Source organism: Odontesthes bonariensis, chromosome 8 (assembly GCF_027942865.1).
Source record: "Odontesthes bonariensis isolate fOdoBon6 chromosome 8, fOdoBon6.hap1, whole genome shotgun sequence".
Lineage (NCBI taxonomy): Eukaryota > Metazoa > Chordata > Actinopteri > Atheriniformes > Atherinopsidae > Odontesthes > Odontesthes bonariensis.
The window spans coordinates 22,885,768-22,913,046 of record NC_134513.1 but is presented as its reverse complement, the minus strand read 5'-3'; the positions used below and the strand labels follow the sequence as shown (position 1 = coordinate 22,913,046).

Here is a 27,279-nt window from a genome sequence, read left to right as displayed (position 1 = left end):
GGCATCTATCTGGGAAAGTCTCCATATCGTCCAACACAGATGTTGATCCTCAATATACCCTCACATTGTCCAGCGCAAAAGTCCAGCCATTTTGTTTGGTTCTTTTTTTGTCAGGTCTATCCATCCATTCATTTGGCACACGATTTTCATCTTCTGTTGTTAGGATGTTTATACTTTGGGTGTGGCGGTGTGTGAAAACCCTCCCTTTAGAAGAGCTAAAAAACACAGAACATATGCGGCCTTGGCGACTCATTAAAAAGGCACTATTTCTCATTGGGGCCTGTTTGATAATTTGACCCCTTTTATGCTCTTTAAATGGGCAGACCTTCTGCATTTGTGCTGTTTGATTCTTTCAGACCTTTGATACGGGACAGAGGCCTGTAGACAAAATTATTTTTTTTAAAGTTTAAGAAATCTAAGTTGAAAGTGGGATCTTTTTTCAGCGATGCAAACAAATTAGGTCAGGGGTTGCCGTGACCCGGATTCGAACCGGGGTTGCTGCGACCACAACGCAGAGTACTAACCACTATACGATCACGGCTGGTTGTGGGTTGTTGTCGTGTGTGGCTTTGATGTGATCCGAAACACCTTCGTATCCCATGGATAGCATATGTAGCTCTGCGGCATGTGGCTGGCAGCCATGTTTTTTTTTGTGTTTGGAGCAAAATCATTGACAGCAGAGATAAAGAGGAAGACGAGCTTTCCTTACGGTGTGGGGTCAGCCACATGTGTTGCAAGACGACACACTGTGAGGTATCTTTGGGGCTTAAGTGAGCTGGGATACGCAGGGAGTAGAAGGTTTAAAGCGATCCTGTTCTAAAGCAGTGGGAGAAGTGAGAGACTAAAACCAGCGTGCCGAGCTAGCCAGGAGTTGAACCTAGAATCTTCTGATCCGTAGTCAGACGCGTTATCCATTGCGCCACTAGCCCTTAGAAATTTCAATAGAGAGTGGAACAGTCTTTCGTAAAACAGCATGTTCCAAAATCTTTGAAAGGATTGACGGAGTTGGCCAAAAGAGCCTCTGTATACAAAAGCTTGGCACATCCTTCGAGCCGGAATTGAACCAGCGACCTAAGGATAACTGTTGTTGGGCACCTACAGTCCTCCGCTCTACCAACTGAGCTATCGAAGGGAGCAAAGCCAACATCCTTTTCATGAATCCTGTATGAATGCATGTAACCAGGCTTAAGATGCGTATCATGGGACACCTGCAGTTCTCTGCTGTACCAAATGAGTTATGGAAGGGAGCCAGGGGCTTGGGCCTGTTTATCAGTTAAATAAACACAAAAAGTGATGAGAAACCATCAGTTTCAGATGCGTTTCAGATCAAATCAGCCTCAGTTTCTATCATGCATTTAGTCGTTACAAAAACACATCTGGCATCTATCTGGGAAAGTCTCCACATCGTCCAACACAGATGTTGATCCTCAATATACCCTCACATTGTCCAGCGCAAAAGTCCAGCCATTTTGTTTGGTTCTTTTTTTGTCAGGTCTATCCATCCATTCATTTGGCACACGATTTTCATCTTCTGTTGTTAGGATGTTTATACTTTGGGTGTGGCGGTGTGTGAAAACCCTCCCTTTAGAAGAGCTAAAAAACACAGAACATATGCGGCCTTGGCGACTCATTAAAAAGGCACTATTTCTCATTGGGGCCTGTTTGATAATTTGACCCCTTTTATGCTCTTTAAATGGGCAGACCTTCTGCATTTGTGCTGTTTGATTCTTTCAGACCTTTGATACGGGACAGAGGCCTGTAGACAAAATTATTTTTTTTAAAGTTTAAGAAATCTAAGTTGAAAGTGGGATCTTTTTTCAGCGATGCAAACAAATTAGGTCAGGGGTTGCCGTGACCCGGATTCGAACCGGGGTTGCTGCGACCACAACGCAGATTACTAACTACTATACGATCACGGCTGGTTGTGGGTTGTTGTCGTGTGTGGCTTTGATGTGATCCGAAACACCTTCGTATCCCAAGGATAGCATATGTAGCTCTGCGGCATGTGACTGGCAGGCATGTATATTTTTTGTGTTTGGAGCAAAATCATTGACAGCAGAGATAAAGAGGAAGATGAGCTTTCCTTACGGTGTGGGGTCAGCCACATGTGTTGCAAGACGACACACTGTGAGGTATCTTTGGGGCGTAAGTGAGCTGGGATACCCAGGGAGTAGAAGGTTTAAAGCGATCCTGTTCTAAAGCAGTGGGAGAAGTGAGAGACTAAAACCAGCATGCCGAGCTAGCCAGGAGTTGAACCTAGAATCTTCTGATCCGTAGTCAGACGCGTTATCCATTGCGCCACTAGCCCTTAGAAATTTCGATAGAGAGTGGAACAGTCTTTCGTAAAACAGCATGTTCCAAAAGCTTTGAAAGGATTGACGGAGTTGGCCAAAAGAGCCTCTGTATACAAAAGCTTGGCACATCCTTCGAGCCGGAATTGAACCAGCGACCTAAGGATAACTGTTGTTGAGCACCTACAGTCCTCCGCTCTACCAACTGAGCTATCGAAGGGAGCAAAGCCAACATCCTTTTCATGAATCCTGTATGAATGCATGTAACCAGGCTTAAGATGCGTATCATGGGACACCTGCAGTTCTCTGCTGTACCAAATGAGTTATGGAAGGGAGCCAGGGGCTTGGGCCTGTTTATCAGTTAAATAAACACAAAAAGTGATGAGAAACCATCAGTTTCAGATGCGTTTCAGATCAAATCAGCCTCAGTTTCTATCATGCATTTAGTCGTTACAAAAACATATCTGGCATCTATCTGGGAAAGTCTCCACATCGTCCAACACAGATGTTGATCCTCAATATACCCTCACATTGTCCAGCGCAAAAGTCCAGCCATTTTGTTTGGTTCTTTTTTTGTCAGGTCTATCCATCCATTCATTTGGCACACGATTTTCATCTTCTGTTGTTAGGATGTTTATACTTTGGGTGTGGCAGTGTGTGAAAACCCTCCCTTTAGAAGAGCTAAAAAACACAGAACATATGCGGCCTTGGCGACTCATTAAAAAGGCACTATTTCTCATTGGGGCCTGTTTGATACTTTGACCCCTTTTATGCTCTTTAAATGGGCAGACCTTCTCCATTTGTGCTGTTTGATTCTTTCAGACCTTTGATACGGGACAGAGGCCTGTAGACAAAATTATTTTTTTTAAAGTTTAAGAAATCTAAGTTGAAAGTGGGATCTTTTTTCAGCGATGCAAACAAATTAGGTCAGGGGTTGCCGTGACCCGGATTCGAACCTGGGTTGCTGCGACCACAACGCAGAGTACTAACCACTATACGATCACGACCGGTTGTGGGTTTTTGTCGTGTGTGGCTTTGATGTGATCCGAAACACCTTCGTATCCCAAGGATAGCATATGTAGCTCTGCGGCATGTGGCTGGCAGCCATGTTTTTTTTTGTGTTTGGAGCAAAATCATTGACAGCAGAGATAAAGAGGAAGACGAGCTTTCCTTACGGTGTGGGGTCAGCCACATGTGTTGCAAGACGACACACTGTGAGGTATCTTTGGGGCGTAAGTGAGCTGGGATACCCAGGGAGTAGAAGGTTTAAAGCGATCCTGTTCTAAAGCAGTGAGAGACTAAAACCAGCGTGCCGAGCTAGCCAGGAGTTGAACCTAGAATCTTCTGATCCGTAGTCAGACGCGTTATCCATTGCGCCACTAGCCCTTAGAAATTTCAATAGAGAGTGGAACAGTCTTTCGTAAAACAGCATGTTCCAAAATCTTTGAAAGGATTGACGGAGTTGGCCAAAAGAGCCTCTGTATACAAAAGCTTGGCACATCCTTCGAGCCGGAATTGAACCAGCGACCTAAGGATAACTGTTGTTGGGCACCTACAGTCCTCCGCTCTACCAACTGAGCTATCGAAGGGAGCAAAGCCAACATCCTTTTCATGAATCCTGTATGAATGCATGTAACCAGGCTTAAGATGCGTATCATGGGACACCTGCAGTTCTCTGCTGTACCAAATGAGTTATGGAAGGGAGCCAGGGGCTTGGGCCTGTTTATCAGTTAAATAAACACAAAAAGTGATGAGAAACCATCAGTTTCAGATGCGTTTCAGATCAAATCAGCCTCAGTTTCTATCATGCATTTAGTCGTTACAAAAACACATCTGGCATCTATCTGGGAAAGTCTCCACATCGTCCAACACAGATGTTGATCCTCAATATACCCTCACATTGTCCAGCGCAAAAGTCCAGCCATTTTGTTTGGTTCTTTTTTTGTCAGGTCTATCCATCCATTCATTTGGCACACGATTTTCATCTTCTGTTGTTAGGATGTTTATACTTTGGGTGTGGCGGTGTGTGAAAACCCTCCCTTTAGAAGAGCTAAAAAACACAGAACATATGCGGCCTTGGCGACTCATTAAAAAGGCACTATTTCTCATTGGGGCCTGTTTGATAATTTGACCCCTTTTATGCTCTTTAAATGGGCAGACCTTCTGCATTTGTGCTGTTTGATTCTTTCAGACCTTTGATACGGGACAGAGGCCTGTAGACAAAATTATTTTTTTTAAAGTTTAAGAAATCTAAGTTGAAAGTGGGATCTTTTTTCAGCGATGCAAACAAATTAGGTCAGGGGTTGCCGTGACCCGGATTCGAACCGGGGTTGCTGCGACCACAACGCAGATTACTAACTACTATACGATCACGGCTGGTTGTGGGTTGTTGTCGTGTGTGGCTTTGATGTGATCCGAAACACCTTCGTATCCCAAGGATAGCATATGTAGCTCTGCGGCATGTGACTGGCAGGCATGTATATTTTTTGTGTTTGGAGCAAAATCATTGACAGCAGAGATAAAGAGGAAGATGAGCTTTCCTTACGGTGTGGGGTCAGCCACATGTGTTGCAAGACGACACACTGTGAGGTATCTTTGGGGCGTAAGTGAGCTGGGATACCCAGGGAGTAGAAGGTTTAAAGCGATCCTGTTCTAAAGCAGTGGGAGAAGTGAGAGACTAAAACCAGCATGCCGAGCTAGCCAGGAGTTGAACCTAGAATCTTCTGATCCGTAGTCAGACGCGTTATCCATTGCGCCACTAGCCCTTAGAAATTTCGATAGAGAGTGGAACAGTCTTTCGTAAAACAGCATGTTCCAAAAGCTTTGAAAGGATTGACGGAGTTGGCCAAAAGAGCCTCTGTATACAAAAGCTTGGCACATCCTTCGAGCCGGAATTGAACCAGCGACCTAAGGATAACTGTTGTTGGGCACCTACAGTCCTCCGCTCTACCAACTGAGCTATCGAAGGGAGCAAAGCCAACATCCTTTTCATGAATCCTGTATGAATGCATGTAACCAGGCTTAAGATGCGTATCATGGGACACCTGCAGTTCTCTGCTGTACCAAATGAGTTATGGAAGGGAGCCAGGGGCTTGGGCCTGTTTATCAGTTAAATAAACACAAAAAGTGATGAGAAACCATCAGTTTCAGATGCGTTTCAGATCAAATCAGCCTCAGTTTCTATCATGCATTTAGTCGTTACAAAAACATATCTGGCATCTATCTGGGAAAGTCTCCACATCGTCCAACACAGATGTTGATCCTCAATATACCCTCACATTGTCCAGCGCAAAAGTCCAGCCATTTTGTTTGGTTCTTTTTTTGTCAGGTCTATCCATCCATTCATTTGGCACACGATTTTCATCTTCTGTTGTTAGGATGTTTATACTTTGGGTGTGGCAGTGTGTGAAAACCCTCCCTTTAGAAGAGCTAAAAAACACAGAACATATGCGGCCTTGGCGACTCATTAAAAAGGCACTATTTCTCATTGGGGCCTGTTTGATACTTTGACCCCTTTTATGCTCTTTAAATGGGCAGACCTTCTCCATTTGTGCTGTTTGATTCTTTCAGACCTTTGATACGGGACAGAGGCCTGTAGACAAAATTATTTTTTTTAAAGTTTAAGAAATCTAAGTTGAAAGTGGGATCTTTTTTCAGCGATGCAAACAAATTAGGTCAGGGGTTGCCGTGACCCGGATTCGAACCTGGGTTGCTGCGACCACAACGCAGAGTACTAACCACTATACGATCACGACCGGTTGTGGGTTTTTGTCGTGTGTGGCTTTGATGTGATCCGAAACACCTTCGTATCCCAAGGATAGCATATGTAGCTCTGCGGCATGTGGCTGGCAGCCATGTTTTTTTTTGTGTTTGGAGCAAAATCATTGACAGCAGAGATAAAGAGGAAGACGAGCTTTCCTTACGGTGTGGGGTCAGCCACATGTGTTGCAAGACGACACACTGTGAGGTATCTTTGGGGCGTAAGTGAGCTGGGATACCCAGGGAGTAGAAGGTTTAAAGCGATCCTGTTCTAAAGCAGTGAGAGACTAAAACCAGCGTGCCGAGCTAGCCAGGAGTTGAACCTAGAATCTTCTGATCCGTAGTCAGACGCGTTATCCATTGCGCCACTAGCCCTTAGAAATTTCAATAGAGAGTGGAACAGTCTTTCGTAAAACAGCATGTTCCAAAATCTTTGAAAGGATTGACGGAGTTGGCCAAAAGAGCCTCTGTATACAAAAGCTTGGCACATCCTTCGAGCCGGAATTGAACCAGCGACCTAAGGATAACTGTTGTTGGGCACCTACAGTCCTCCGCTCTACCAACTGAGCTATCGAAGGGAGCAAAGCCAACATCCTTTTCATGAATCCTGTATGAATGCATGTAACCAGGCTTAAGATGCGTATCATGGGACACCTGCAGTTCTCTGCTGTACCAAATGAGTTATGGAAGGGAGCCAGGGGCTTGGGCCTGTTTATCAGTTAAATAAACACAAAAAGTGATGAGAAACCATCAGTTTCAGATGCGTTTCAGATCAAATCAGCCTCAGTTTCTATCATGCATTTAGTCGTTACAAAAACACATCTGGCATCTATCTGGGAAAGTCTCCATATCGTCCAACACAGATGTTGATCCTCAATATACCCTCACATTGTCCAGCGCAAAAGTCCAGCCATTTTGTTTGGTTCTTTTTTTGGCAGGTCTATCCATCCATTCATTTGGCACACGATTTTCATCTTCTGTTGTTAGGATGTTTATACTTTGGGTGTGGCGGTGTGTGAAAACCCTCCCTTTAGAAGAGCTAAAAAACACAGAACATATGCGGCCTTGGCGACTCATTAAAAAGGCACTATTTCTCATTGGGGCCTGTTTGATAATTTGACCCCTTTTATGCTCTTTAAATGGGCAGACCTTCTGCATTTGTGCTGTTTGATTCTTTCAGACCTTTGATACGGGACAGAGGCCTGTAGACAAAATTATTTTTTTTAAAGTTTAAGAAATCTAAGTTGAAAGTGGGATCTTTTTTCAGCGATGCAAACAAATTAGGTCAGGGGTTGCCGTGACCCGGATTCGAACCGGGGTTGCTGCGACCACAACGCAGAGTACTAACCACTATACGATCACGGCTGGTTGTGGGTTGTTGTCGTGTGTGGCTTTGATGTGATCCGAAACACCTTCGTATCCCAAGGATAGCATATGTAGCTCTGCGGCATGTGGCTGGCAGCCATGTTTTTTTTTGTGTTTGGAGCAAAATCATTGACAGCAGAGATAAAGAGGAAGACGAGCTTTCCTTACGGTGTGGGGTCAGCCACATGTGTTGCAAGACGACACACTGTGAGGTATCTTTGGGGCTTAAGTGAGCTGGGATACGCAGGGAGTAGAAGGTTTAAAGCGATCCTGTTCTAAAGCAGTGGGAGAAGTGAGAGACTAAAACCAGCATGCCGAGCTAGCCAGGAGTTGAACCTAGAATCTTCTGATCCGTAGTCAGACGCGTTATCCATTGCGCCACTAGCCCTTAGAAATTTCAATAGAGAGTGGAACAGTCTTTCGTAAAACAGCATGTTCCAAAATCTTTGAAAGGATTGACGGAGTTGGCCAAAAGAGCCTCTGTATACAAAAGCTTGGCACATCCTTCGAGCCGGAATTGAACCAGCGACCTAAGGATAACTGTTGTTGGGCACCTACAGTCCTCCGCTCTACCAACTGAGCTATCGAAGGGAGCAAAGCCAACATCCTTTTCATGAATCCTGTATGAATGCATGTAACCAGGCTTAAGATGCGTATCATGGGACACCTGCAGTTCTCTGCTGTACCAAATGAGTTATGGAAGGGAGCCAGGGGCTTGGGCCTGTTTATCAGTTAAATAAACACAAAAAGTGATGAGAAACCATCAGTTTCAGATGCGTTTCAGATCAAATCAGCCTCAGTTTCTATCATGCATTTAGTCGTTACAAAAACACATCTGGCATCTATCTGGGAAAGTCTCCACATCGTCCAACACAGATGTTGATCCTCAATATACCCTCACATTGTCCAGCGCAAAAGTCCAGCCATTTTGTTTGGTTCTTTTTTTGTCAGGTCTATCCATCCATTCATTTGGCACACGATTTTCATCTTCTGTTGTTAGGATGTTTATACTTTGGGTGTGGCGGTGTGTGAAAACCCTCCCTTTAGAAGAGCTAAAAAACACAGAACATATGCGGCCTTGGCGACTCATTAAAAAGGCACTATTTCTCATTGGGGCCTGTTTGATAATTTGACCCCTTTTATGCTCTTTAAATGGGCAGACCTTCTGCATTTGTGCTGTTTGATTCTTTCAGACCTTTGATACGGGACAGAGGCCTGTAGACAAAATTATTTTTTTTAAAGTTTAAGAAATCTAAGTTGAAAGTGGGATCTTTTTTCAGCGATGCAAACAAATTAGGTCAGGGGTTGCCGTGACCCGGATTCGAACCGGGGTTGCTGCGACCACAACGCAGATTACTAACTACTATACGATCACGGCTGGTTGTGGGTTGTTGTCGTGTGTGGCTTTGATGTGATCCGAAACACCTTCGTATCCCAAGGATAGCATATGTAGCTCTGCGGCATGTGACTGGCAGGCATGTATATTTTTTGTGTTTGGAGCAAAATCATTGACAGCAGAGATAAAGAGGAAGATGAGCTTTCCTTACGGTGTGGGGTCAGCCACATGTGTTGCAAGACGACACACTGTGAGGTATCTTTGGGGCGTAAGTGAGCTGGGATACCCAGGGAGTAGAAGGTTTAAAGCGATCCTGTTCTAAAGCAGTGGGAGAAGTGAGAGACTAAAACCAGCATGCCGAGCTAGCCAGGAGTTGAACCTAGAATCTTCTGATCCGTAGTCAGACGCGTTATCCATTGCGCCACTAGCCCTTAGAAATTTCGATAGAGAGTGGAACAGTCTTTCGTAAAACAGCATGTTCCAAAAGCTTTGAAAGGATTGACGGAGTTGGCCAAAAGAGCCTCTGTATACAAAAGCTTGGCACATCCTTCGAGCCGGAATTGAACCAGCGACCTAAGGATAACTGTTGTTGGGCACCTACAGTCCTCCGCTCTACCAACTGAGCTATCGAAGGGAGCAAAGCCAACATCCTTTTCATGAATCCTGTATGAATGCATGTAACCAGGCTTAAGATGCGTATCATGGGACACCTGCAGTTCTCTGCTGTACCAAATGAGTTATGGAAGGGAGCCAGGGGCTTGGGCCTGTTTATCAGTTAAATAAACACAAAAAGTGATGAGAAACCATCAGTTTCAGATGCGTTTCAGATCAAATCAGCCTCAGTTTCTATCATGCATTTAGTCGTTACAAAAACATATCTGGCATCTATCTGGGAAAGTCTCCACATCGTCCAACACAGATGTTGATCCTCAATATACCCTCACATTGTCCAGCGCAAAAGTCCAGCCATTTTGTTTGGTTCTTTTTTTGTCAGGTCTATCCATCCATTCATTTGGCACACGATTTTCATCTTCTGTTGTTAGGATGTTTATACTTTGGGTGTGGCAGTGTGTGAAAACCCTCCCTTTAGAAGAGCTAAAAAACACAGAACATATGCGGCCTTGGCGACTCATTAAAAAGGCACTATTTCTCATTGGGGCCTGTTTGATACTTTGACCCCTTTTATGCTCTTTAAATGGGCAGACCTTCTCCATTTGTGCTGTTTGATTCTTTCAGACCTTTGATACGGGACAGAGGCCTGTAGACAAAATTATTTTTTTTAAAGTTTAAGAAATCTAAGTTGAAAGTGGGATCTTTTTTCAGCGATGCAAACAAATTAGGTCAGGGGTTGCCGTGACCCGGATTCGAACCTGGGTTGCTGCGACCACAACGCAGAGTACTAACCACTATACGATCACGACCGGTTGTGGGTTTTTGTCGTGTGTGGCTTTGATGTGATCCGAAACACCTTCGTATCCCAAGGATAGCATATGTAGCTCTGCGGCATGTGGCTGGCAGCCATGTTTTTTTTTGTGTTTGGAGCAAAATCATTGACAGCAGAGATAAAGAGGAAGACGAGCTTTCCTTACGGTGTGGGGTCAGCCACATGTGTTGCAAGACGACACACTGTGAGGTATCTTTGGGGCGTAAGTGAGCTGGGATACCCAGGGAGTAGAAGGTTTAAAGCGATCCTGTTCTAAAGCAGTGAGAGACTAAAACCAGCGTGCCGAGCTAGCCAGGAGTTGAACCTAGAATCTTCTGATCCGTAGTCAGACGCGTTATCCATTGCGCCACTAGCCCTTAGAAATTTCAATAGAGAGTGGAACAGTCTTTCGTAAAACAGCATGTTCCAAAATCTTTGAAAGGATTGACGGAGTTGGCCAAAAGAGCCTCTGTATACAAAAGCTTGGCACATCCTTCGAGCCGGAATTGAACCAGCGACCTAAGGATAACTGTTGTTGGGCACCTACAGTCCTCCGCTCTACCAACTGAGCTATCGAAGGGAGCAAAGCCAACATCCTTTTCATGAATCCTGTATGAATGCATGTAACCAGGCTTAAGATGCGTATCATGGGACACCTGCAGTTCTCTGCTGTACCAAATGAGTTATGGAAGGGAGCCAGGGGCTTGGGCCTGTTTATCAGTTAAATAAACACAAAAAGTGATGAGAAACCATCAGTTTCAGATGCGTTTCAGATCAAATCAGCCTCAGTTTCTATCATGCATTTAGTCGTTACAAAAACACATCTGGCATCTATCTGGGAAAGTCTCCACATCGTCCAACACAGATGTTGATCCTCAATATACCCTCACATTGTCCAGCGCAAAAGTCCAGCCATTTTGTTTGGTTCTTTTTTTGGCAGGTCTATCCATCCATTCATTTGGCACACGATTTTCATCTTCTGTTGTTAGGATGTTTATACTTTGGGTGTGGCGGTGTGTGAAAACCCTCCCTTTAGAAGAGCTAAAAAACACAGAACATATGCGGCCTTGGCGACTCATTAAAAAGGCACTATTTCTCATTGGGGCCTGTTTGATAATTTGACCCCTTTTATGCTCTTTAAATGGGCAGACCTTCTGCATTTGTGCTGTTTGATTCTTTCAGACCTTTGATACGGGACAGAGGCCTGTAGACAAAATTATTTTTTTTAAAGTTTAAGAAATCTAAGTTGAAAGTGGGATCTTTTTTCAGCGATGCAAACAAATTAGGTCAGGGGTTGCCGTGACCCGGATTCGAACCGGGGTTGCTGCGACCACAACGCAGATTACTAACCACTATACGATCACGGCTGGTTGTGGGTTGTTGTCGTGTGTGGCTTTGATGTGATCCGAAACACCTTCGTATCCCAAGGATAGCATATGTAGCTCTGCGGCATGTGACTGGCAGGCATGTTTTTTTTTTTGTGTTTGGAGCAAAATCATTGACAGCAGAGATAAAGAGGAAGATGAGCTTTCCTTACGGTGTGGGGTCAGCCACATGTGTTGCAAGACGACACACTGTGAGGTATCTTTGGGGCGTAAGTGAGCTGGGATACCCAGGGAGTAGAAGGTTTAAAGCGATCCTGTTCTAAAGCAGTGGGAGAAGTGAGAGACTAAAACCAGCGTGCCGAGCTAGCCAGGAGTTGAACCTAGAATCTTCTGATCCGTAGTCAGACGCGTTATCCATTGCGCCACTAGCCCTTAGAAATTTCGATAGAGAGTGGAACAGTCTTTCGTAAAACAGCATGTTCCAAAATCTTTGAAAGGATTGACGGAGTTGGCCAAAAGAGCCTCTGTATACAAAAGCTTGGCACATCCTTCGAGCCGGAATTGAACCAGCGACCTAAGGATAACTGTTGTTGGGCACCTACAGTCCTCCGCTCTACCAACTGAGCTATCGAAGGGAGCAAAGCCAACATCCTTTTCATGAATCCTGTATGAATGCATGTAACCAGGCTTAAGATGCGTATCATGGGACACCTGCAGTTCTCTGCTGTACCAAATGAGTTATGGAAGGGAGCCAGGGGCTTGGGCCTGTTTATCAGTTAAATAAACACAAAAAGTGATGAGAAACCATCAGTTTCAGATGCGTTTCAGATCAAATCAGCCTCAGTTTCTATCATGCATTTAGTCGTTACAAAAACACATCTGGCATCTATCTGGGAAAGTCTCCACATCGTCCAACACAGATGTTGATCCTCAATATACCCTCACATTGTCCAGCGCAAAAGTCCAGCCATTTTGTTTGGTTCTTTTTTTGTCAGGTCTATCCATCCATTCATTTGGCACACGATTTTCATCTTCTGTTGTTAGGATGTTTATACTTTGGGTGTGGCGGTGTGTGAAAACCCTCCCTTTAGAAGAGCTAAAAAACACAGAACATATGCGGCCTTGGCGACTCATTAAAAAGGCACTATTTCTCATTGGGGCCTGTTTGATACTTTGACCCCTTTTATGCTCTTTAAATGGGCAGACCTTCTGCATTTGTGCTGTTTGATTCTTTCAGACCTTTGATACGGGACAGAGGCCTGTAGACAAAATTATTTTTTTTAAAGTTTAAGAAATCTAAGTTGAAAGTGGGATCTTTTTTCAGCGATGCAAACAAATTAGGTCAGGGGTTGCCGTGACCCGGATTCGAACCGGGGTTGCTGCGACCACAACGCAGAGTACTAACCACTATACGATCACGGCTGGTTGTGGGTTGTTGTCGTGTGTGGCTTTGATGTGATCCGAAACACCTTCGTATCCCAAGGATAGCATATGTAGCTCTGCGGCATGTGGCTGGCAGCCATGTTTTTTTTTGTGTTTGGAGCAAAATCATTGACAGCAGAGATAAAGAGGAAGACGAGCTTTCCTTACGGTGTGGGGTCAGCCACATGTGTTGCAAGACGACACACTGTGAGGTATCTTTGGGGCTTAAGTGAGCTGGGATACGCAGGGAGCAGAAGGTTTAAAGCGATCCTGCTCTAAAGCAGTGGGAGAAGTGAGAGACTAAAACCAGCGTGCCGAGCTAGCCAGGAGTTGAACCTAGAATCTTCTGATCCGTAGTCAGACGCGTTATCCATTGCGCCACTAGCCCTTAGAAATTTCAATAGAGAGTGGAACAGTCTTTCGTAAAACAGCATGTTCCAAAATCTTTGAAAGGATTGACGGAGTTGGCCAAAAGAGCCTCTGTATACAAAAGCTTGGCACATCCTTCGAGCCGGAATTGAACCAGCGACCTAAGGATAACTGTTGTTGGGCACCTACAGTCCTCCGCTCTACCAACTGAGCTATCGAAGGGAGCAAAGCCAACATCCTTTTCATGAATCCTGTATGAATGCATGTAACCAGGCTTAAGATGCGTATCATGGGACACCTGCAGTTCTCTGCTGTACCAAATGAGTTATGGAAGGGAGCCAGGGGCTTGGGCCTGTTTATCAGTTAAATAAACACAAAAAGTGATGAGAAACCATCAGTTTCAGATGCGTTTCAGATCAAATCAGCCTCAGTTTCTATCATGCATTTAGTCGTTACAAAAACACATCTGGCATCTATCTGGGAAAGTCTCCACATCGTCCAACACAGATGTTGATCCTCAATATACCCTCACATTGTCCAGCGCAAAAGTCCAGCCATTTTGTTTGGTTCTTTTTTTGGCAGGTCTATCCATCCATTCATTTGGCACACGATTTTCATCTTCTGTTGTTAGGATGTTTATACTTTGGGTGTGGCGGTGTGTGAAAACCCTCCCTTTAGAAGAGCTAAAAAACACAGAACATATGCGGCCTTGGCGACTCATTAAAAAGGCACTATTTCTCATTGGGGCCTGTTTGATAATTTGACCCCTTTTATGCTCTTTAAATGGGCAGACCTTCTGCATTTGTGCTGTTTGATTCTTTCAGACCTTTGATACGGGACAGAGGCCTGTAGACAAAATTATTTTTTTTAAAGTTTAAGAAATCTAAGTTGAAAGTGGGATCTTTTTTCAGCGATGCAAACAAATTAGGTCAGGGGTTGCCGTGACCCGGATTCGAACCGGGGTTGCTGCGACCACAACGCAGATTACTAACCACTATACGATCACGGCTGGTTGTGGGTTGTTGTCGTGTGTGGCTTTGATGTGATCCGAAACACCTTCGTATCCCAAGGATAGCATATGTAGCTCTGCGGCATGTGACTGGCAGGCATGTTTTTTTTTTTGTGTTTGGAGCAAAATCATTGACAGCAGAGATAAAGAGGAAGATGAGCTTTCCTTACGGTGTGGGGTCAGCCACATGTGTTGCAAGACGACACACTGTGAGGTATCTTTGGGGCGTAAGTGAGCTGGGATACCCAGGGAGTAGAAGGTTTAAAGCGATCCTGTTCTAAAGCAGTGGGAGAAGTGAGAGACTAAAACCAGCGTGCCGAGCTAGCCAGGAGTTGAACCTAGAATCTTCTGATCCGTAGTCAGACGCGTTATCCATTGCGCCACTAGCCCTTAGAAATTTCGATAGAGAGTGGAACAGTCTTTCGTAAAACAGCATGTTCCAAAATCTTTGAAAGGATTGACGGAGTTGGCCAAAAGAGCCTCTGTATACAAAAGCTTGGCACATCCTTCGAGCCGGAATTGAACCAGCGACCTAAGGATAACTGTTGTTGGGCACCTACAGTCCTCCGCTCTACCAACTGAGCTATCGAAGGGAGCAAAGCCAACATCCTTTTCATGAATCCTGTATGAATGCATGTAACCAGGCTTAAGATGCGTATCATGGGACACCTGCAGTTCTCTGCTGTACCAAATGAGTTATGGAAGGGAGCCAGGGGCTTGGGCCTGTTTATCAGTTAAATAAACACAAAAAGTGATGAGAAACCATCAGTTTCAGATGCGTTTCAGATCAAATCAGCCTCAGTTTCTATCATGCATTTAGTCGTTACAAAAACACATCTGGCATCTATCTGGGAAAGTCTCCACATCGTCCAACACAGATGTTGATCCTCAATATACCCTCACATTGTCCAGCGCAAAAGTCCAGCCATTTTGTTTGGTTCTTTTTTTGTCAGGTCTATCCATCCATTCATTTGGCACACGATTTTCATCTTCTGTTGTTAGGATGTTTATACTTTGGGTGTGGCGGTGTGTGAAAACCCTCCCTTTAGAAGAGCTAAAAAACACAGAACATATGCGGCCTTGGCGACTCATTAAAAAGGCACTATTTCTCATTGGGGCCTGTTTGATACTTTGACCCCTTTTATGCTCTTTAAATGGGCAGACCTTCTGCATTTGTGCTGTTTGATTCTTTCAGACCTTTGATACGGGACAGAGGCCTGTAGACAAAATAATTTTTTTTAAAGTTTAAGAAATCTAAGTTGAAAGTGGGATCTTTTTTCAGCGATGCAAACAAATTAGGTCAGGGGTTGCCGTGACACGGATTCGAACCGGGGTTGCTGCGACCACAACGCAGAGTACTAACCACTATACGATCACGGCCGGTTGTGGGTTTTTGTCGTGTGTGGCTTTGATGTGATCCGAAACACCTTCGTATCCCAAGGATAGCATATGTAGCTCTGCGGCATGTGACTGGCAGGCATGTTTTTTTTTTTGTGTTTGGAGCAAAATCATTGACAGCAGAGATAAAGAGGAAGATGAGCTTTCCTTACGGTGTGGGGTCAGCCACATGTGTTGCAAGACGACACACTGTGAGGTATCTTTGGGGCGTAAGTGAGCTGGGATACGCAGGGAGTAGAAGGTTTAAAGCGATCCTGTTCTAAAGCAGTGGGAGAAGTGAGAGACTAAAACCAGCGTGCCGAGCTAGCCAGGAGTTGAACCTAGAATCTTCTGATCCGTAGTCAGACGCGTTATCCATTGCGCCACTAGCCCTTAGAAATTTCGATAGAGAGTGGAACAGTCTTTCGTAAAACAGCATGTTCCAAAAGCTTTGAAAGGATTGACGGAGTTGGCCAAAAGAGCCTCTGTATACAAAAGCTTGGCACATCCTTCGAGCCGGAATTGAACCAGCGACCTAAGGATAACTGTTGTTGGGCACCTACAGTCCTCCGCTCTACCAACTGAGCTATCGAAGGGAGCAAAGCCAACATCCTTTTCATGAATCCTGTATGAATGCATGTAACCAGGCTTAAGATGCGTATCATGGGACACCTGCAGTTCTCTGCTGTACCAAATGAGTTATGGAAGGGAGCCAGGGGCTTGGGTCTGTTTATCAGTTAAATAAACACAAAAAGTGATGAGAAACCATCAGTTTCAGATGCGTTTCAGATCAAATCAGCCTCAGTTTCTATCATGCATTTAGTCGTTACAAAAACACATCTGGCATCTATCTGGGAAAGTCTCCACATCGTCCAACACAGATGTTGATCCTCAATATACCCTCACATTGTCCAGCGCAAAAGTCCAGCCATTTTGTTTGGTTCTTTTTTTGTCAGGTCTATCCATCCATTCATTTGGCACACAATTTTCATCTTCTGTTGTTAGGATGTTTATACTTTGGGTGTGGCGGTGTGTGAAAACCCTCCCTTTAGAAGAGCTAAAAAACACAGAACATATGCGGCCTTGGCGACTCATTAAAAAGGCACTATTTCTCATTGGGGCCTGTTTGATACTTTGACCCCTTTTATGCTCTTTAAATGGGCAGACCTTCTGCATTTGTGCTGTTTGATTCTTTCAGACCTTTGATACGGGACAGAGGCCTGTAGACAAAATTATTTTTTTTAAAGTTTAAGAAATCTAAGTTGAAAGTGGGATCTTTTTTCAGCGATGCAAACAAATTAGGTCAGGGGTTGCCGTGACCCGGATTCGAACCGGGGTTGCTGCGACCACAACGCAGAGTACTAACCACTATACGATCACGGCTGGTTGTGGGTTGTTGTCGTGTGTGGCTTTGATGTGATCCGAAACACCTTCGTATCCCAAGGATAGCATATGTAGCTCTGCGGCATGTGGCTGGCAGCCATGTTTTTTTTTGTGTTTGGAGCAAAATCATTGACAGCAGAGATAAAGAGGAAGACGAGCTTTCCTTACGGTGTGGGGTCAGCCACATGTGTTGCAAGACGACACACTGTGAGGTATCTTTGGGGCTTAAGTGAGCTGGGATACGCAGGGAGTAGAAGGTTTAAAGCGATCCTGTTCTAAAGCAGTGGGAGAAGTGAGAGACTAAAACCAGCGTGCCGAGCTAGCCAGGAGTTGAACCTAGAATCTTCTGATCCGTAGTCAGACGCGTTATCCATTGCGCCACTAGCCCTTAGAAATTTCAATAGAGAGTGGAACAGTCTTTCGTAAAACAGCATGTTCCAAAATCTTTGAAAGGATTGACAGAGTTGGCCAAAAGAGCCTCTGTATACAAAAGCTTAGCACATCCTTCGAGCCGGAATTGAACCAGCGACCTAAGGATAACTGTTGTTGGGCACCTACAGTCCTCCGCTCTACCAACTGAGCTATCGAAGGGAGCAAAGCCAACATCCTTTTCATGAATCCTGTATGAATGCATGTAACCAGGCTTAAGATGCGTATCATGGGACACCTGCAGTTCTCTGCTGTACCAAATGAGTTATGGAAGGGAGCCAGGGGCTTGGGCCTGTTTATCAGTTAAATAAACACAAAAAGTGATGAGAAACCATCAGTTTCAGATGCGTTTCAGATCAAATCAGCCTCAGTTTCTATCATGCATTTAGTCGTTACAAAAACACATCTGGCATCTATCTGGGAAAGTCTCCATATCGTCCAACACAGATGTTGATCCTCAATATACCCTCACATTGTCCAGCGCAAAAGTCCAGCCATTTTGTTTGGTTCTTTTTTTGTCAGGTCTATCCATCCATTCATTTGGCACACGATTTTCATCTTCTGTTGTTGGGATGTTTATACTTTGGGTGTGGCGGTGTGTGAAAACCCTCCCTTTAGAAGAGCTAAAAAACACAGAACATATGCGGCCTTGGCGACTCATTAAAAAGGCACTATTTCTCATTGGGGCCTGTTTGATAATTTGACCCCTTTTATGCTCTTTAAATGGGCAGACCTTCTGCATTTGTGCTGTTTGATTCTTTCAGACCTTTGATACGGGACAGAGGCCTGTAGACAAAATTATTTTTTTTAAAGTTTAAGAAATCTAAGTTGAAAGTGGGATCTTTTTTCAGCGATGCAAACAAATTAGGTCAGGGGTTGCCGTGACCCGGATTCGAACCGGGGTTGCTGCGACCACAACGCAGAGTACTAACCACTATACGATCACGGCTGGTTGTGGGTTGTTGTCGTGTGTGGCTTTGATGTGATCCGAAACACCTTCGTATCCCAAGGATAGCATATGTAGCTCTGCGGCATGTGGCTGGCAGCCATGTTTTTTTTTGTGTTTGGAGCAAAATCATTGACAGCAGAGATAAAGAGGAAGACGAGCTTTCCTTACGGTGTGGGGTCAGCCACATGTGTTGCAAGACGACACACTGTGAGGTATCTTTGGGGCTTAAGTGAGCTGGGATACGCAGGGAGCAGAAGGTTTAAAGCGATCCTGCTCTAAAGCAGTGGGAGAAGTGAGAGACTAAAACCAGCGTGCCGAGCTAGCCAGGAGTTGAACCTAGAATCTTCTGATCCGTAGTCAGACGCGTTATCCATTGCGCCACTAGCCCTTAGAAATTTCAATAGAGAGTGGAACAGTCTTTCGTAAAACAGCATATTCCAAAATCTTTGAAAGGATTGACAGAGTTGGCCAAAAGAGCCTCTGTATACAAAAGCTTGGCACATCCTTCGAGCCGGAATTGAACCAGCGACCTAAGGATAACTGTTGTTGGGCACCTACAGTCCTCCGCTCTACCAACTGAGCTAAAGCTGGGGAACAATAGTCTGTTTGGGGGGGGGAAGAAGAAGGAAAGAGGGGGAAGAAGGGGGAAGAAGGGAGAAGGAAAAAAATGAAGGAAAAGAGAGGAAATTTTGAGAAAATGAGAAAAAATGAAAGGAACTTGTAGTTATTTGTGTCTCTGCTGTCCATCACAAGTAAAAGAACACATATTCTGGTCTATTCATTTGAGAAAACTAACCAAACATGACACTTTACTGTACAATAGCATAGGAGGCTCTTGATCCAAAGGTCGCTGGTTCGATTCCACCATTGGAACATGACGCCTGTAACACAAACTACTACCAAGTGTGATCAAATGTAACTAAATGTACTTTTAAAGTGATTTCTGAATTAAGTACTGCAACAATCGTCTTCTATGAATGAGTTTGCATGTTTGCAGAAAAAACTGAAGACACTCACTGAAATGTAACAAATTTATTACTAATTTCACACACACAAACACTCACAAACAAGTGTGTGAAATTAAACCAGAAAACCTGAAGCAATAAAAACAGGAATAAATTAAACAATTAAAAGTAGAAAAAAAAGATAAATAACCTAAATAAAATAAAAGCAATATATAAAATGTTTAAATTTAGGAAATATTAGAACAATAGTAACAACTTGAAATAGAATAAATAAATGATAAATACCAAAATAAAATAAATACAATAAATAAACAAAAATGGAAAATATTTAAACTTAGAAAATTTAGAACAAGAAACAATTTAAAATAGAATAAAAAAAGATAAATAACCAAAACAAAATAAGTAAAATAAATACAATAAATTAACAGAAGAAGAAAATAAATTTTAAAAAAATTAGAACAGATTTTTTAGATACACCGATCAGCCTGGCCACTGACAGGTGAAGTAATTAACAGATTGCCTCATAAAAGGTGCATATATTAGGCCGCCAGTGAACCTCAAAGTTGACGTGTTTGACGCAGAAAAAATATAGGCAAGCACCAGGATGCACCCCCAGCAGAGGCAGTGGGATGCAGCAGGATAATACGCCCTGCCATGAATGATTCAAGAACAGTTTGAGGAACACAACAAGTTAAAGGTGTTGACATGGCCTCCAAATTACATCCAACCAGCCATTTTGGAGCTGGAGCCTGTCCCAGCTGACTTAAGGCGAGTGGCTGGTTACACTCTGGACAAGACAGCTCATCACAGGGTACACTGAGACAAACAACTATTCACATGAACATTTTAGTCATCTATTAAGTGCATGTCTTTAGACTGTGAGAGGAAGCCCCTGCAGACATGCAAAGAATAAACAGCCCCCACATAGAAAGGCCCCAAATTTCCTAGATCTCAATCCAATCGTGGGATGTGTTGGACAAACAAGTCCGATCCAAAGAGTAAGTATAAGTAAAATAAATACAATATATTAACAAAAGAAGAAAATAAAAGAAGTTAGAAAAATTAGAACAGGAGTAAATGAAGACATTTCTTTTCTTTTGAAACTATTTACATTATATTATATACATATTGACAAAGAATGTCACACCATTTTTTTTTCTTCCCTCTTTCTCCTCATCTCCTCCATCCATTCTTCCAGTGGCATTCTGTTATTTTTGGGACAGTATATACTCCCATAATACTGCCCATGACCATTTTCCTTTATGCGCGGCAGGTGGCACTGACGGCATTTGTTTTTTTCAACCGTTCGGGTGTAAGCTCTCCGGGTCGGCGGTGGTGAGGGCAGGGGGCCAGACGGCACAATCTGTTTGTTTCCAGCAACAAACGCAACTGGCACAAAGAATGGGCTGGCGTTTGAAAGAACAGGAGCTGGAGGTGGTGGCTGAATGAATAACTGCCTTTGAGCTGCTGACCTCCGCTTATCCACTGCCTGTCCAACTGTACTGCGGGGCAAGTGGTACTGATGGTGGGGACCAGGCCGTGGAGGTACAGCAGGAGGGCGCACTTGCGCAAGTGGCAGAGGCCTCGCAGCAATGGGGACAGAGTCAGGCAGGTTGACCCCTTGCAGCAGAATGCCACTGTCCTGCCTCTTCAGTCTCTTATTGTGCCACTGAGTCAGTGTTGTTTGATTAATATCAAACAACTGCAGAGTAGTGCTCTGCATCACTGTGGCATTCCCCAGAACCAGCTGCCTGATCTTGCTGTAGTCAGTCAAAATCAAAGTCCATCTTGTCAGGCTGGAAGTGCCCTGTTTTTTGGGGCTCTTGTGAATGTTACACAGCTTGACACATATGGACTCTACAAGGCGACTACAGTCTGGCCACTGGGCAGGAGATCCTGAGGATGCTAAAACGCAGCGTGTTGTGCTCTCCACACCAGGTGTAAATTCAGGTCTCTTTTTAGAGCACCTGAAACGTCCTGTGGTAAGGCGCACCTGATGACGTGCAGCATATGCCACCCGTTGCTGGTCGTACGGCAGAAGGTTCTGCCACAGTGCTACTATTGTACTGGCCTGCTGATTGCTCATTGTTTGACCAGTTTCTGTCCTCAGACCCACCAAATATTCTGCCAGGCTATCCACTCTGTCCATCCCTGGGATGCCACGCTCATCAACAGCCTGGAAAAGAGGTAGGAGTATACATCAAAATTAAAACACAATAACACAACTAGAAAAGTACAGCTGTCACAGTCCAACAGTCACAAAACACTTACCAACTACTGTAGGATGTTCTTCTAATCAGACATATGGATATGGATCAGTGTTTTTGTGTTACCTTGACATGTTTTGACTGCATCTGATGTCTTCCTCAGAAGAGTCACCTGATGTTGCTGTGATGTGTCTTCTCAGCTGATTTTCTGTGTAACATCAGCTGGTGTGACACATCACAGCAACATCAGGTGACTCTTCTGAGGAAGACATCAGATGCAGTCAAAACATGTCAAGGTAACACAAAAACACTGATCCATATCCATATGTCTGATTAGAAGAACATTGGTGATTATTAAATTAAGTCTTAATGAACTTCACTGAACTAAGACTTACCGCCTGTTCCACAGGTGCTGCTGGAGCCAAGGTATGTGCCCCAGAGGGACCAACAGTTGCTGTGGGGAGAGTGGCTGGTTGGATGTTAAGGGGGGGGGCAGAGGCTGTTCTGGAGGTGACAGCTGTTGGTCCAGAGGACAGGATGTGCTCAATCTGTTAAATGTAATAAGACAATTATTAATATCAGTGATATATAATACATTGACAAGCAGGACATTAAGACCACTGACACCTTTTTGATGCAAAAAGACTAACCAGTTGTTTCTCAGGGGCTGCTGGGGTGGCGGTGGCCATTTTTGACCCAGCTGTAGCTGCAGCTGCAGCAGCAGAGGTAGTCATTCTGAAGGCGGTGGAGAGAGGAAGGGCAGAGGCTGCACTGGTGATAGTGGCTGACTGGCCAGAGGACAGCTGAAAAAAAAAATAGAAATAAAAAATAAGAAAAAACATATTACATCATATTACAAGTGCAACAAATGATATGTCACATAATAAGAACACTTACCAGCTGTGACAGTTCGGCAGGCGTACTTGCTGGGAGGCTGGTGGAAGTGTGGAGAGCAGGAGCAGAGCAGGTAGCTGATGGATCAGAGAGTGTGGACTCATGCACAGGCTGTAAAATGTAATACAAAAAGGTGATTATAAAAATGCATTCAATTGGACTTCATCTTTTTGCATAATTACTTTATTAGTATGTATTTATTTACTATAATTATAATTCTATAATTATTACCAGTTGTTGCTCAGGTGCTGTCAAGGTGGAAACAGCCGGACTAGGGGAGGGCTGGAGAGAGGTGGGAGTTGGAGTCGAGCTGGTGGTGACAGGGGCTGGATCAGACAGGTCCAGCAGCTCTACGGTGGGGTCTAACCCACTTTCTTCAAACCCCTCATCTTCCAGCTCCTCCTCAGTGCCTACATCTTCCAGCAGGGCCTCAGTTTCCTCTGAGTCAGGATGTACATCCTGCAAGGCCTTTCCGGTCTGGCTGTACAGGTAGTCCATGCCAAGAAGCTCACCTGGGACAGGTGAGAGAACAATAGAGGGTGGAAAATTCACTTTCAGAAAATGCATTAAAAAGATGAATATATAGTAAATATAGCAAATAGCTTCATCAGGATGAAAAGCTTAAACTTACCAGTGTAAACAGCAGGTGGCTGAAAGGACGGGACAAGGTGCCTTCCAAAGACCTTGACACTGAGGGTGTTGACGCAGTGAACAAGGTCTCCAGAATAACTCAGCAGGGGGGCAGGCTTGACTGCTAGAGATGCAGCTTCTCGGTCCTGGTTCCACCTGTTCAGTCCTTCCAGGAGGTACAGCTGGAAATTTAAACTGTTGGCACTCGTTCCTTAAGATAGTAGAAAGGTAAACACGATGATACATTTATTTGTTGTGTTTGGTCATCTGAAAATTATTAATTGTGCCACTGTTTCCAGGGTAATGGTAATGACAAACAACAGAATTGCGATGTTAAAGAATCTTACTGATGAATAATGATTCATACTGACCTGGAATGAACCTGTTCACATGGAGGTGAAAGGATTCCAACGATGTGGACCCTCTGGCACACCTGTAGTTTGGCAGGACAATGCCTGCCTTGGTGGTGGTACCAGTCTTGGTGTAAAGCAGCACACCTGGTTCGTCCTGTATGCACTTCACGTGCCTCTGTTGGACTTGCCAGATGTGCTGCATCCTTTCGTGGTCCAAAAGAGGGACACCAAGAAAATCCCTGCCCTTTGCCCCCATCAGTTCATTGAGGAGCTGCTCAATCATCCCCAATGTCTGCCGCTCTCCTCTTGTCTGCCTCCTGCAGTGCAGTGCCAGCTCGTCTTTGCTGATGCGCTGATCGACGAGAGTGTCAGTGATGCCAGGGATGCCTTCCTGTCTCAGCTGCTCCCGCTTGGCCTGACGCAGCAAGGCAACATCTCCTCTGTCCCACTCGAAGATGCAGCTCGACAGCTTCGCCATGAAGACAGGGTACAAAGGATGAGCATCCTTTGTACACCCTGATGCCAGTCGGCGCATAAAATGGTAAATGTCCAGCTTGATTATGAGGTCTGGCCACCCACCAAATCTCTCCTTCAGTTTGGTCTGTCCTCTGCCCTCCCGACAACAGTCACAATCGACGTACAGCAGCTGAGGTGGAGCCACTCCGGCATTACTGTACCTGGAGATGAGGCCAGTTGCCATTCTGTCCAGGGCAGGACCCTCCTGAGCAGACAGGACACTGATCAGGATTTGCCCTCTCTCATTGCTTACAGAAGTAAGCCACAAGGCTGTCCCCTTAGCAGTGCCTGAGAGCTTCTTGGTGATCTGCAATAGCACAGAAAACACAGTGAATGCCTAAATAAATTGTTGAATTTGTATCTGAACATCAGGGTTATAATTATGTATTTATTTTACATGTATTTACTGAATTTCACAGCATTAGCAGTTAAAATACTTACCTTCTTTGTGGAGTCCATTTTTAGGATACTGCCAAAGGTGGACGTTATGCTGGCTTTGATGTGGTCCAGCCTGCACAAAATGTCCCGCCCATACACAGCCAGCATCCATCGGTGCGATGGAACATCCACAGGCTCAGGGGGATCCTGGAATGTTACGGGAAAAAGGCTTGGCCTGGCAGCAAAGTCAGAGCAAGCTCCAAGGTAACGGCAGAGGCGCTTAAGCCATTCCTCGCTGTGGTTCTCCCTCAGCTGTCTGACCAAGCGGGTGGGACTGTTTCCAAGGGCCCTCTCCCTCAGGAAACGGATCACCCGCACATCACAAGCGAATCTGTATAAAACAAAGGAAACGAGAGACCGAATGAGACAAACATCAAAACCTTCTAATTTCTTGATAACAAACTAAGGCAAAATTATCTACGTATACTTACTTTCGAGTCAGAATCAATCTGAACTCCAGCCTGTGAGCCAAGTCCAGCTGGTCCAAGACTGTCTTGCTGGAGGAAAGATATGTTGTCTTGCAACCAGCTGAACTGCACCAGAGAGTCTCGGTGATCATCAGGTAATACCTGTCCACATCCAGAATGTGTCGGGCTCTCTTGTGAGCTCCATAGCTTGTGAGCTGTGTGCCACAAGCAGGACAGGACAGCCTGACCTTCCACAGATGGTATGGCATCCACAAGAGAAGCCGGTGATGGAAAAAGCGCTCTGGAGTGGGGACTTGATGATAAATAAGGGACGGCTCTGGTGGATCATACCACAGTTTTAGGTCTGTGCGCAGACGCTGGTTCTTCCACAGGGCTGCTGAAATCCACTTCTGGTCTTGCGGTGGTATTGTCTTCAGCAGCTTTGTGGGCAGCCAGGCAGCATCTGAAACGTGTGGAATCTCCATATTTTCAGGAAATGGCGAGGTGAGAGGAGCAGAGGGGGTTCCAGAGGATACACAGGAGGAGGTGGCAGATGACACTTCCTATTTTATGAAAAATAAAATAAAATAAAATAAGGTAAATACATAGATATGATAACAATCTACTTAAGAGCAGTTCCTGTTTCAAGTGTAGTAGAATATCTTCTTACAACTGTAGCAGTGGAGGGCAGAATGGAAGGAGCTGGTGATACAGGAACAGGAGAGGGAGGAAGAGACAGAGGAGAGACAGTTTGCAGGAACAACTTGGAACTGCGGCCAGGCGGTGACAATGTTCTTTTGGGTGGGCTGATGATGAGGCTGGATATGTCAGAGGTCTGAGGGAATAAAGGCACAGTTCACAATATAGGATAACCTTAGATGATAACGAATGAATGAATGAATCTATCCATTATTGGTATAGCAGTCAATAAAACCAGATCATTTCAACATGAAACGGATGCATGAAAGTCCCACTATAGTTACTGCTACATGAAAACAATAACAGTGTATGTTTTTTAAAATCAAAGTCAGTCTATGTATCATTCTCTTTACATTACCTTAGATGAACGCTTCCCAGCCGAACTTAGGTTTGGCTTCAACATGGCACCATGAGAGCCACCAAACCGTGGCTTTGTAAACTGACAAAAAGAAAAAAATGACCTTCACTGGGGCTTTGTACATTTTTTATAGTTGAGTATATTAATAACATCAAGATAAATATCAGCATAAGTAAATCCTCATTACTTACTGATGCCAAAGTCAAAAGGGGCCTTCTAGGTTCACCAGCAGGTGAGGGTCCTGACTGTACGGTCCCAGCAGATGACAGCCCTGGCTGCTGTGCCACCGTACATGAAGGTCCAGCAGATGAAGGCCCTGGCTGCTGTGCCACCGTACATGAAGGTCCAGCAGATGAAGGCCCTGGCTGCTGTGCCACCGTGCATGAAGGTCCAGCAGATGAAGGCCCTGGCTGCTGTGCCACTGTACATGAGGGTCCTGAGTCAGGGAGCGAACTGGAAGGCTACAGGTTCACAGAGAAGATGAAAAAATTGTAATACTACAGAATTCAACACCAGCACGTCATAATTATATGAGAAACTTCTGATACCTTCTTTGCATGGAAACCACAGTTACAGCTCTGTGCACCTCCAAACAGTGACATTTGTCCCCTCGTCTGCATTGGGCATTTCTCAATCTGTATTAATGTTTGACAGCGAATAAGAAGGTGTTCCGTTTAAATATGTCATAGCTTTACATTTAATATGATACACATATCACTCTGTCCAGGTTTACCTTCAGATACAGATCATGCCACTTTTTCTGCCGAGGTGCTGGTCTGTTTCCTGCCTCAGAGGGCCAAACGCCTGAGGCAGCAAATCTACGAAGGCGGCGTATCCACTCCTCCTCTCCCATGGCCCTGTGCTTTTTTTGTTTGCAAGCCATCTGCCATTAACAGGGAAAGAATATTTATACCAAAACGGCTAATATTTATTCATAAATATGAACAATGTGCAATATTTTTAACTTACTAATATACATATATTTATGCACACACACAAGTTCTTACAGTCACACAAGCACACAGCTAATTATTAACAAAGAGCAGTAGTCTACATATTATATATTTATTACAACAGAAGTGAATACTACACAGATTTCATTCATCATACCGTAGCTTATTATCAACTAGTACTAATAGAAGCAGTGCATATTGAAGACTTTGGTGAAGTGAATACTACCAGTAGACAGATTTAATTCGTACTGTAGCTTATTATCAACTGGTAGCAGTGCATAGTCAAGACTTTTGTGACAATAGAAATGAATACTATACAGGTTTAACATACTGCTATACGTTACGAATACGTTCGTTATACGTTATACCGATGCCGGTAACCGGGGAGGGGGCCAGCATTACCGTTAGTCGTTGCTCTTGGA

The 27,279-nt window shown here is 44.4% G+C and overlaps 1 protein-coding gene and 32 non-coding genes across 33 annotated transcripts; all 33 read right to left on the bottom strand.

Moving 5' to 3' along the window:
• Positions 1-469: 469 nt before the first annotated feature.
• trnah-gug (transfer RNA histidin (anticodon GUG)) lies at positions 470-541 on the bottom strand. The gene has a single exon. It is a non-coding gene; the product is annotated as a tRNA-His (tRNA).
• A 315-nt stretch (positions 542-856) lies between these two features.
• Positions 857-929, bottom strand: trnar-acg (transfer RNA arginine (anticodon ACG)). Its single transcript has one exon. It is a non-coding gene; the product is annotated as a tRNA-Arg (tRNA).
• Positions 930-1,043: 114 nt separating this feature from the next.
• Positions 1,044-1,132, bottom strand: trnay-gua (transfer RNA tyrosine (anticodon GUA)). Its single transcript is given in 2 exon segments — positions 1,044-1,079; positions 1,096-1,132. It is a non-coding gene; the product is annotated as a tRNA-Tyr (tRNA).
• Positions 1,133-2,235: 1,103 nt separating this feature from the next.
• On the bottom strand, positions 2,236-2,308 carry trnar-acg (transfer RNA arginine (anticodon ACG)). The gene has a single exon. It is a non-coding gene; the product is annotated as a tRNA-Arg (tRNA).
• Positions 2,309-2,422: 114 nt separating this feature from the next.
• trnay-gua (transfer RNA tyrosine (anticodon GUA)) lies at positions 2,423-2,511 on the bottom strand. The gene is given in 2 exon segments: positions 2,423-2,458; positions 2,475-2,511. It is a non-coding gene; the product is annotated as a tRNA-Tyr (tRNA).
• Positions 2,512-3,604: 1,093 nt separating this feature from the next.
• trnar-acg (transfer RNA arginine (anticodon ACG)) lies at positions 3,605-3,677 on the bottom strand. Its single transcript has one exon. It is a non-coding gene; the product is annotated as a tRNA-Arg (tRNA).
• Positions 3,678-3,791: 114 nt separating this feature from the next.
• On the bottom strand, positions 3,792-3,880 carry trnay-gua (transfer RNA tyrosine (anticodon GUA)). The gene is given in 2 exon segments: positions 3,792-3,827; positions 3,844-3,880. It is a non-coding gene; the product is annotated as a tRNA-Tyr (tRNA).
• Positions 3,881-4,983: 1,103 nt separating this feature from the next.
• On the bottom strand, positions 4,984-5,056 carry trnar-acg (transfer RNA arginine (anticodon ACG)). The gene has a single exon. It is a non-coding gene; the product is annotated as a tRNA-Arg (tRNA).
• A 114-nt stretch (positions 5,057-5,170) lies between these two features.
• On the bottom strand, positions 5,171-5,259 carry trnay-gua (transfer RNA tyrosine (anticodon GUA)). The gene is given in 2 exon segments: positions 5,171-5,206; positions 5,223-5,259. It is a non-coding gene; the product is annotated as a tRNA-Tyr (tRNA).
• A 1,093-nt stretch (positions 5,260-6,352) lies between these two features.
• Positions 6,353-6,425, bottom strand: trnar-acg (transfer RNA arginine (anticodon ACG)). Its single transcript has one exon. It is a non-coding gene; the product is annotated as a tRNA-Arg (tRNA).
• Positions 6,426-6,539: 114 nt separating this feature from the next.
• Positions 6,540-6,628, bottom strand: trnay-gua (transfer RNA tyrosine (anticodon GUA)). The gene is given in 2 exon segments: positions 6,540-6,575; positions 6,592-6,628. It is a non-coding gene; the product is annotated as a tRNA-Tyr (tRNA).
• A 715-nt stretch (positions 6,629-7,343) lies between these two features.
• trnah-gug (transfer RNA histidin (anticodon GUG)) lies at positions 7,344-7,415 on the bottom strand. The gene has a single exon. It is a non-coding gene; the product is annotated as a tRNA-His (tRNA).
• A 315-nt stretch (positions 7,416-7,730) lies between these two features.
• On the bottom strand, positions 7,731-7,803 carry trnar-acg (transfer RNA arginine (anticodon ACG)). Its single transcript has one exon. It is a non-coding gene; the product is annotated as a tRNA-Arg (tRNA).
• A 114-nt stretch (positions 7,804-7,917) lies between these two features.
• trnay-gua (transfer RNA tyrosine (anticodon GUA)) lies at positions 7,918-8,006 on the bottom strand. The gene is given in 2 exon segments: positions 7,918-7,953; positions 7,970-8,006. It is a non-coding gene; the product is annotated as a tRNA-Tyr (tRNA).
• A 1,103-nt stretch (positions 8,007-9,109) lies between these two features.
• Positions 9,110-9,182, bottom strand: trnar-acg (transfer RNA arginine (anticodon ACG)). Its single transcript has one exon. It is a non-coding gene; the product is annotated as a tRNA-Arg (tRNA).
• A 114-nt stretch (positions 9,183-9,296) lies between these two features.
• Positions 9,297-9,385, bottom strand: trnay-gua (transfer RNA tyrosine (anticodon GUA)). Its single transcript is given in 2 exon segments — positions 9,297-9,332; positions 9,349-9,385. It is a non-coding gene; the product is annotated as a tRNA-Tyr (tRNA).
• Positions 9,386-10,478: 1,093 nt separating this feature from the next.
• trnar-acg (transfer RNA arginine (anticodon ACG)) lies at positions 10,479-10,551 on the bottom strand. Its single transcript has one exon. It is a non-coding gene; the product is annotated as a tRNA-Arg (tRNA).
• Positions 10,552-10,665: 114 nt separating this feature from the next.
• On the bottom strand, positions 10,666-10,754 carry trnay-gua (transfer RNA tyrosine (anticodon GUA)). The gene is given in 2 exon segments: positions 10,666-10,701; positions 10,718-10,754. It is a non-coding gene; the product is annotated as a tRNA-Tyr (tRNA).
• Positions 10,755-11,858: 1,104 nt separating this feature from the next.
• On the bottom strand, positions 11,859-11,931 carry trnar-acg (transfer RNA arginine (anticodon ACG)). The gene has a single exon. It is a non-coding gene; the product is annotated as a tRNA-Arg (tRNA).
• Positions 11,932-12,045: 114 nt separating this feature from the next.
• On the bottom strand, positions 12,046-12,134 carry trnay-gua (transfer RNA tyrosine (anticodon GUA)). Its single transcript is given in 2 exon segments — positions 12,046-12,081; positions 12,098-12,134. It is a non-coding gene; the product is annotated as a tRNA-Tyr (tRNA).
• A 715-nt stretch (positions 12,135-12,849) lies between these two features.
• Positions 12,850-12,921, bottom strand: trnah-gug (transfer RNA histidin (anticodon GUG)). Its single transcript has one exon. It is a non-coding gene; the product is annotated as a tRNA-His (tRNA).
• A 315-nt stretch (positions 12,922-13,236) lies between these two features.
• trnar-acg (transfer RNA arginine (anticodon ACG)) lies at positions 13,237-13,309 on the bottom strand. The gene has a single exon. It is a non-coding gene; the product is annotated as a tRNA-Arg (tRNA).
• Positions 13,310-13,423: 114 nt separating this feature from the next.
• On the bottom strand, positions 13,424-13,512 carry trnay-gua (transfer RNA tyrosine (anticodon GUA)). The gene is given in 2 exon segments: positions 13,424-13,459; positions 13,476-13,512. It is a non-coding gene; the product is annotated as a tRNA-Tyr (tRNA).
• Positions 13,513-14,616: 1,104 nt separating this feature from the next.
• trnar-acg (transfer RNA arginine (anticodon ACG)) lies at positions 14,617-14,689 on the bottom strand. The gene has a single exon. It is a non-coding gene; the product is annotated as a tRNA-Arg (tRNA).
• A 114-nt stretch (positions 14,690-14,803) lies between these two features.
• trnay-gua (transfer RNA tyrosine (anticodon GUA)) lies at positions 14,804-14,892 on the bottom strand. The gene is given in 2 exon segments: positions 14,804-14,839; positions 14,856-14,892. It is a non-coding gene; the product is annotated as a tRNA-Tyr (tRNA).
• Positions 14,893-15,996: 1,104 nt separating this feature from the next.
• Positions 15,997-16,069, bottom strand: trnar-acg (transfer RNA arginine (anticodon ACG)). The gene has a single exon. It is a non-coding gene; the product is annotated as a tRNA-Arg (tRNA).
• A 114-nt stretch (positions 16,070-16,183) lies between these two features.
• On the bottom strand, positions 16,184-16,272 carry trnay-gua (transfer RNA tyrosine (anticodon GUA)). The gene is given in 2 exon segments: positions 16,184-16,219; positions 16,236-16,272. It is a non-coding gene; the product is annotated as a tRNA-Tyr (tRNA).
• Positions 16,273-16,987: 715 nt separating this feature from the next.
• On the bottom strand, positions 16,988-17,059 carry trnah-gug (transfer RNA histidin (anticodon GUG)). Its single transcript has one exon. It is a non-coding gene; the product is annotated as a tRNA-His (tRNA).
• A 315-nt stretch (positions 17,060-17,374) lies between these two features.
• On the bottom strand, positions 17,375-17,447 carry trnar-acg (transfer RNA arginine (anticodon ACG)). The gene has a single exon. It is a non-coding gene; the product is annotated as a tRNA-Arg (tRNA).
• A 114-nt stretch (positions 17,448-17,561) lies between these two features.
• On the bottom strand, positions 17,562-17,650 carry trnay-gua (transfer RNA tyrosine (anticodon GUA)). The gene is given in 2 exon segments: positions 17,562-17,597; positions 17,614-17,650. It is a non-coding gene; the product is annotated as a tRNA-Tyr (tRNA).
• Positions 17,651-18,365: 715 nt separating this feature from the next.
• On the bottom strand, positions 18,366-18,437 carry trnah-gug (transfer RNA histidin (anticodon GUG)). Its single transcript has one exon. It is a non-coding gene; the product is annotated as a tRNA-His (tRNA).
• A 315-nt stretch (positions 18,438-18,752) lies between these two features.
• On the bottom strand, positions 18,753-18,825 carry trnar-acg (transfer RNA arginine (anticodon ACG)). Its single transcript has one exon. It is a non-coding gene; the product is annotated as a tRNA-Arg (tRNA).
• A 1,468-nt stretch (positions 18,826-20,293) lies between these two features.
• On the bottom strand, positions 20,294-25,584 carry LOC142385496 (uncharacterized). The gene is made up of 10 exons (XM_075472095.1): positions 25,518-25,584; positions 24,872-25,410; positions 24,444-24,771; positions 23,505-24,309; positions 23,135-23,344; positions 22,735-23,015; positions 22,507-22,614; positions 22,260-22,412; positions 22,005-22,157; positions 20,294-21,578 (listed from the first exon to the last, which is right to left on the bottom strand). Exons 2-10 carry the CDS (start codon positions 25,330-25,332, stop codon positions 20,544-20,546), a joined length of 3,534 nt encoding a protein of 1,177 aa, XP_075328210.1. The 5' UTR covers positions 25,333-25,410; positions 25,518-25,584; the 3' UTR covers positions 20,294-20,543.
• Between the last annotated feature and the right edge of the window lie 1,695 nt (positions 25,585-27,279).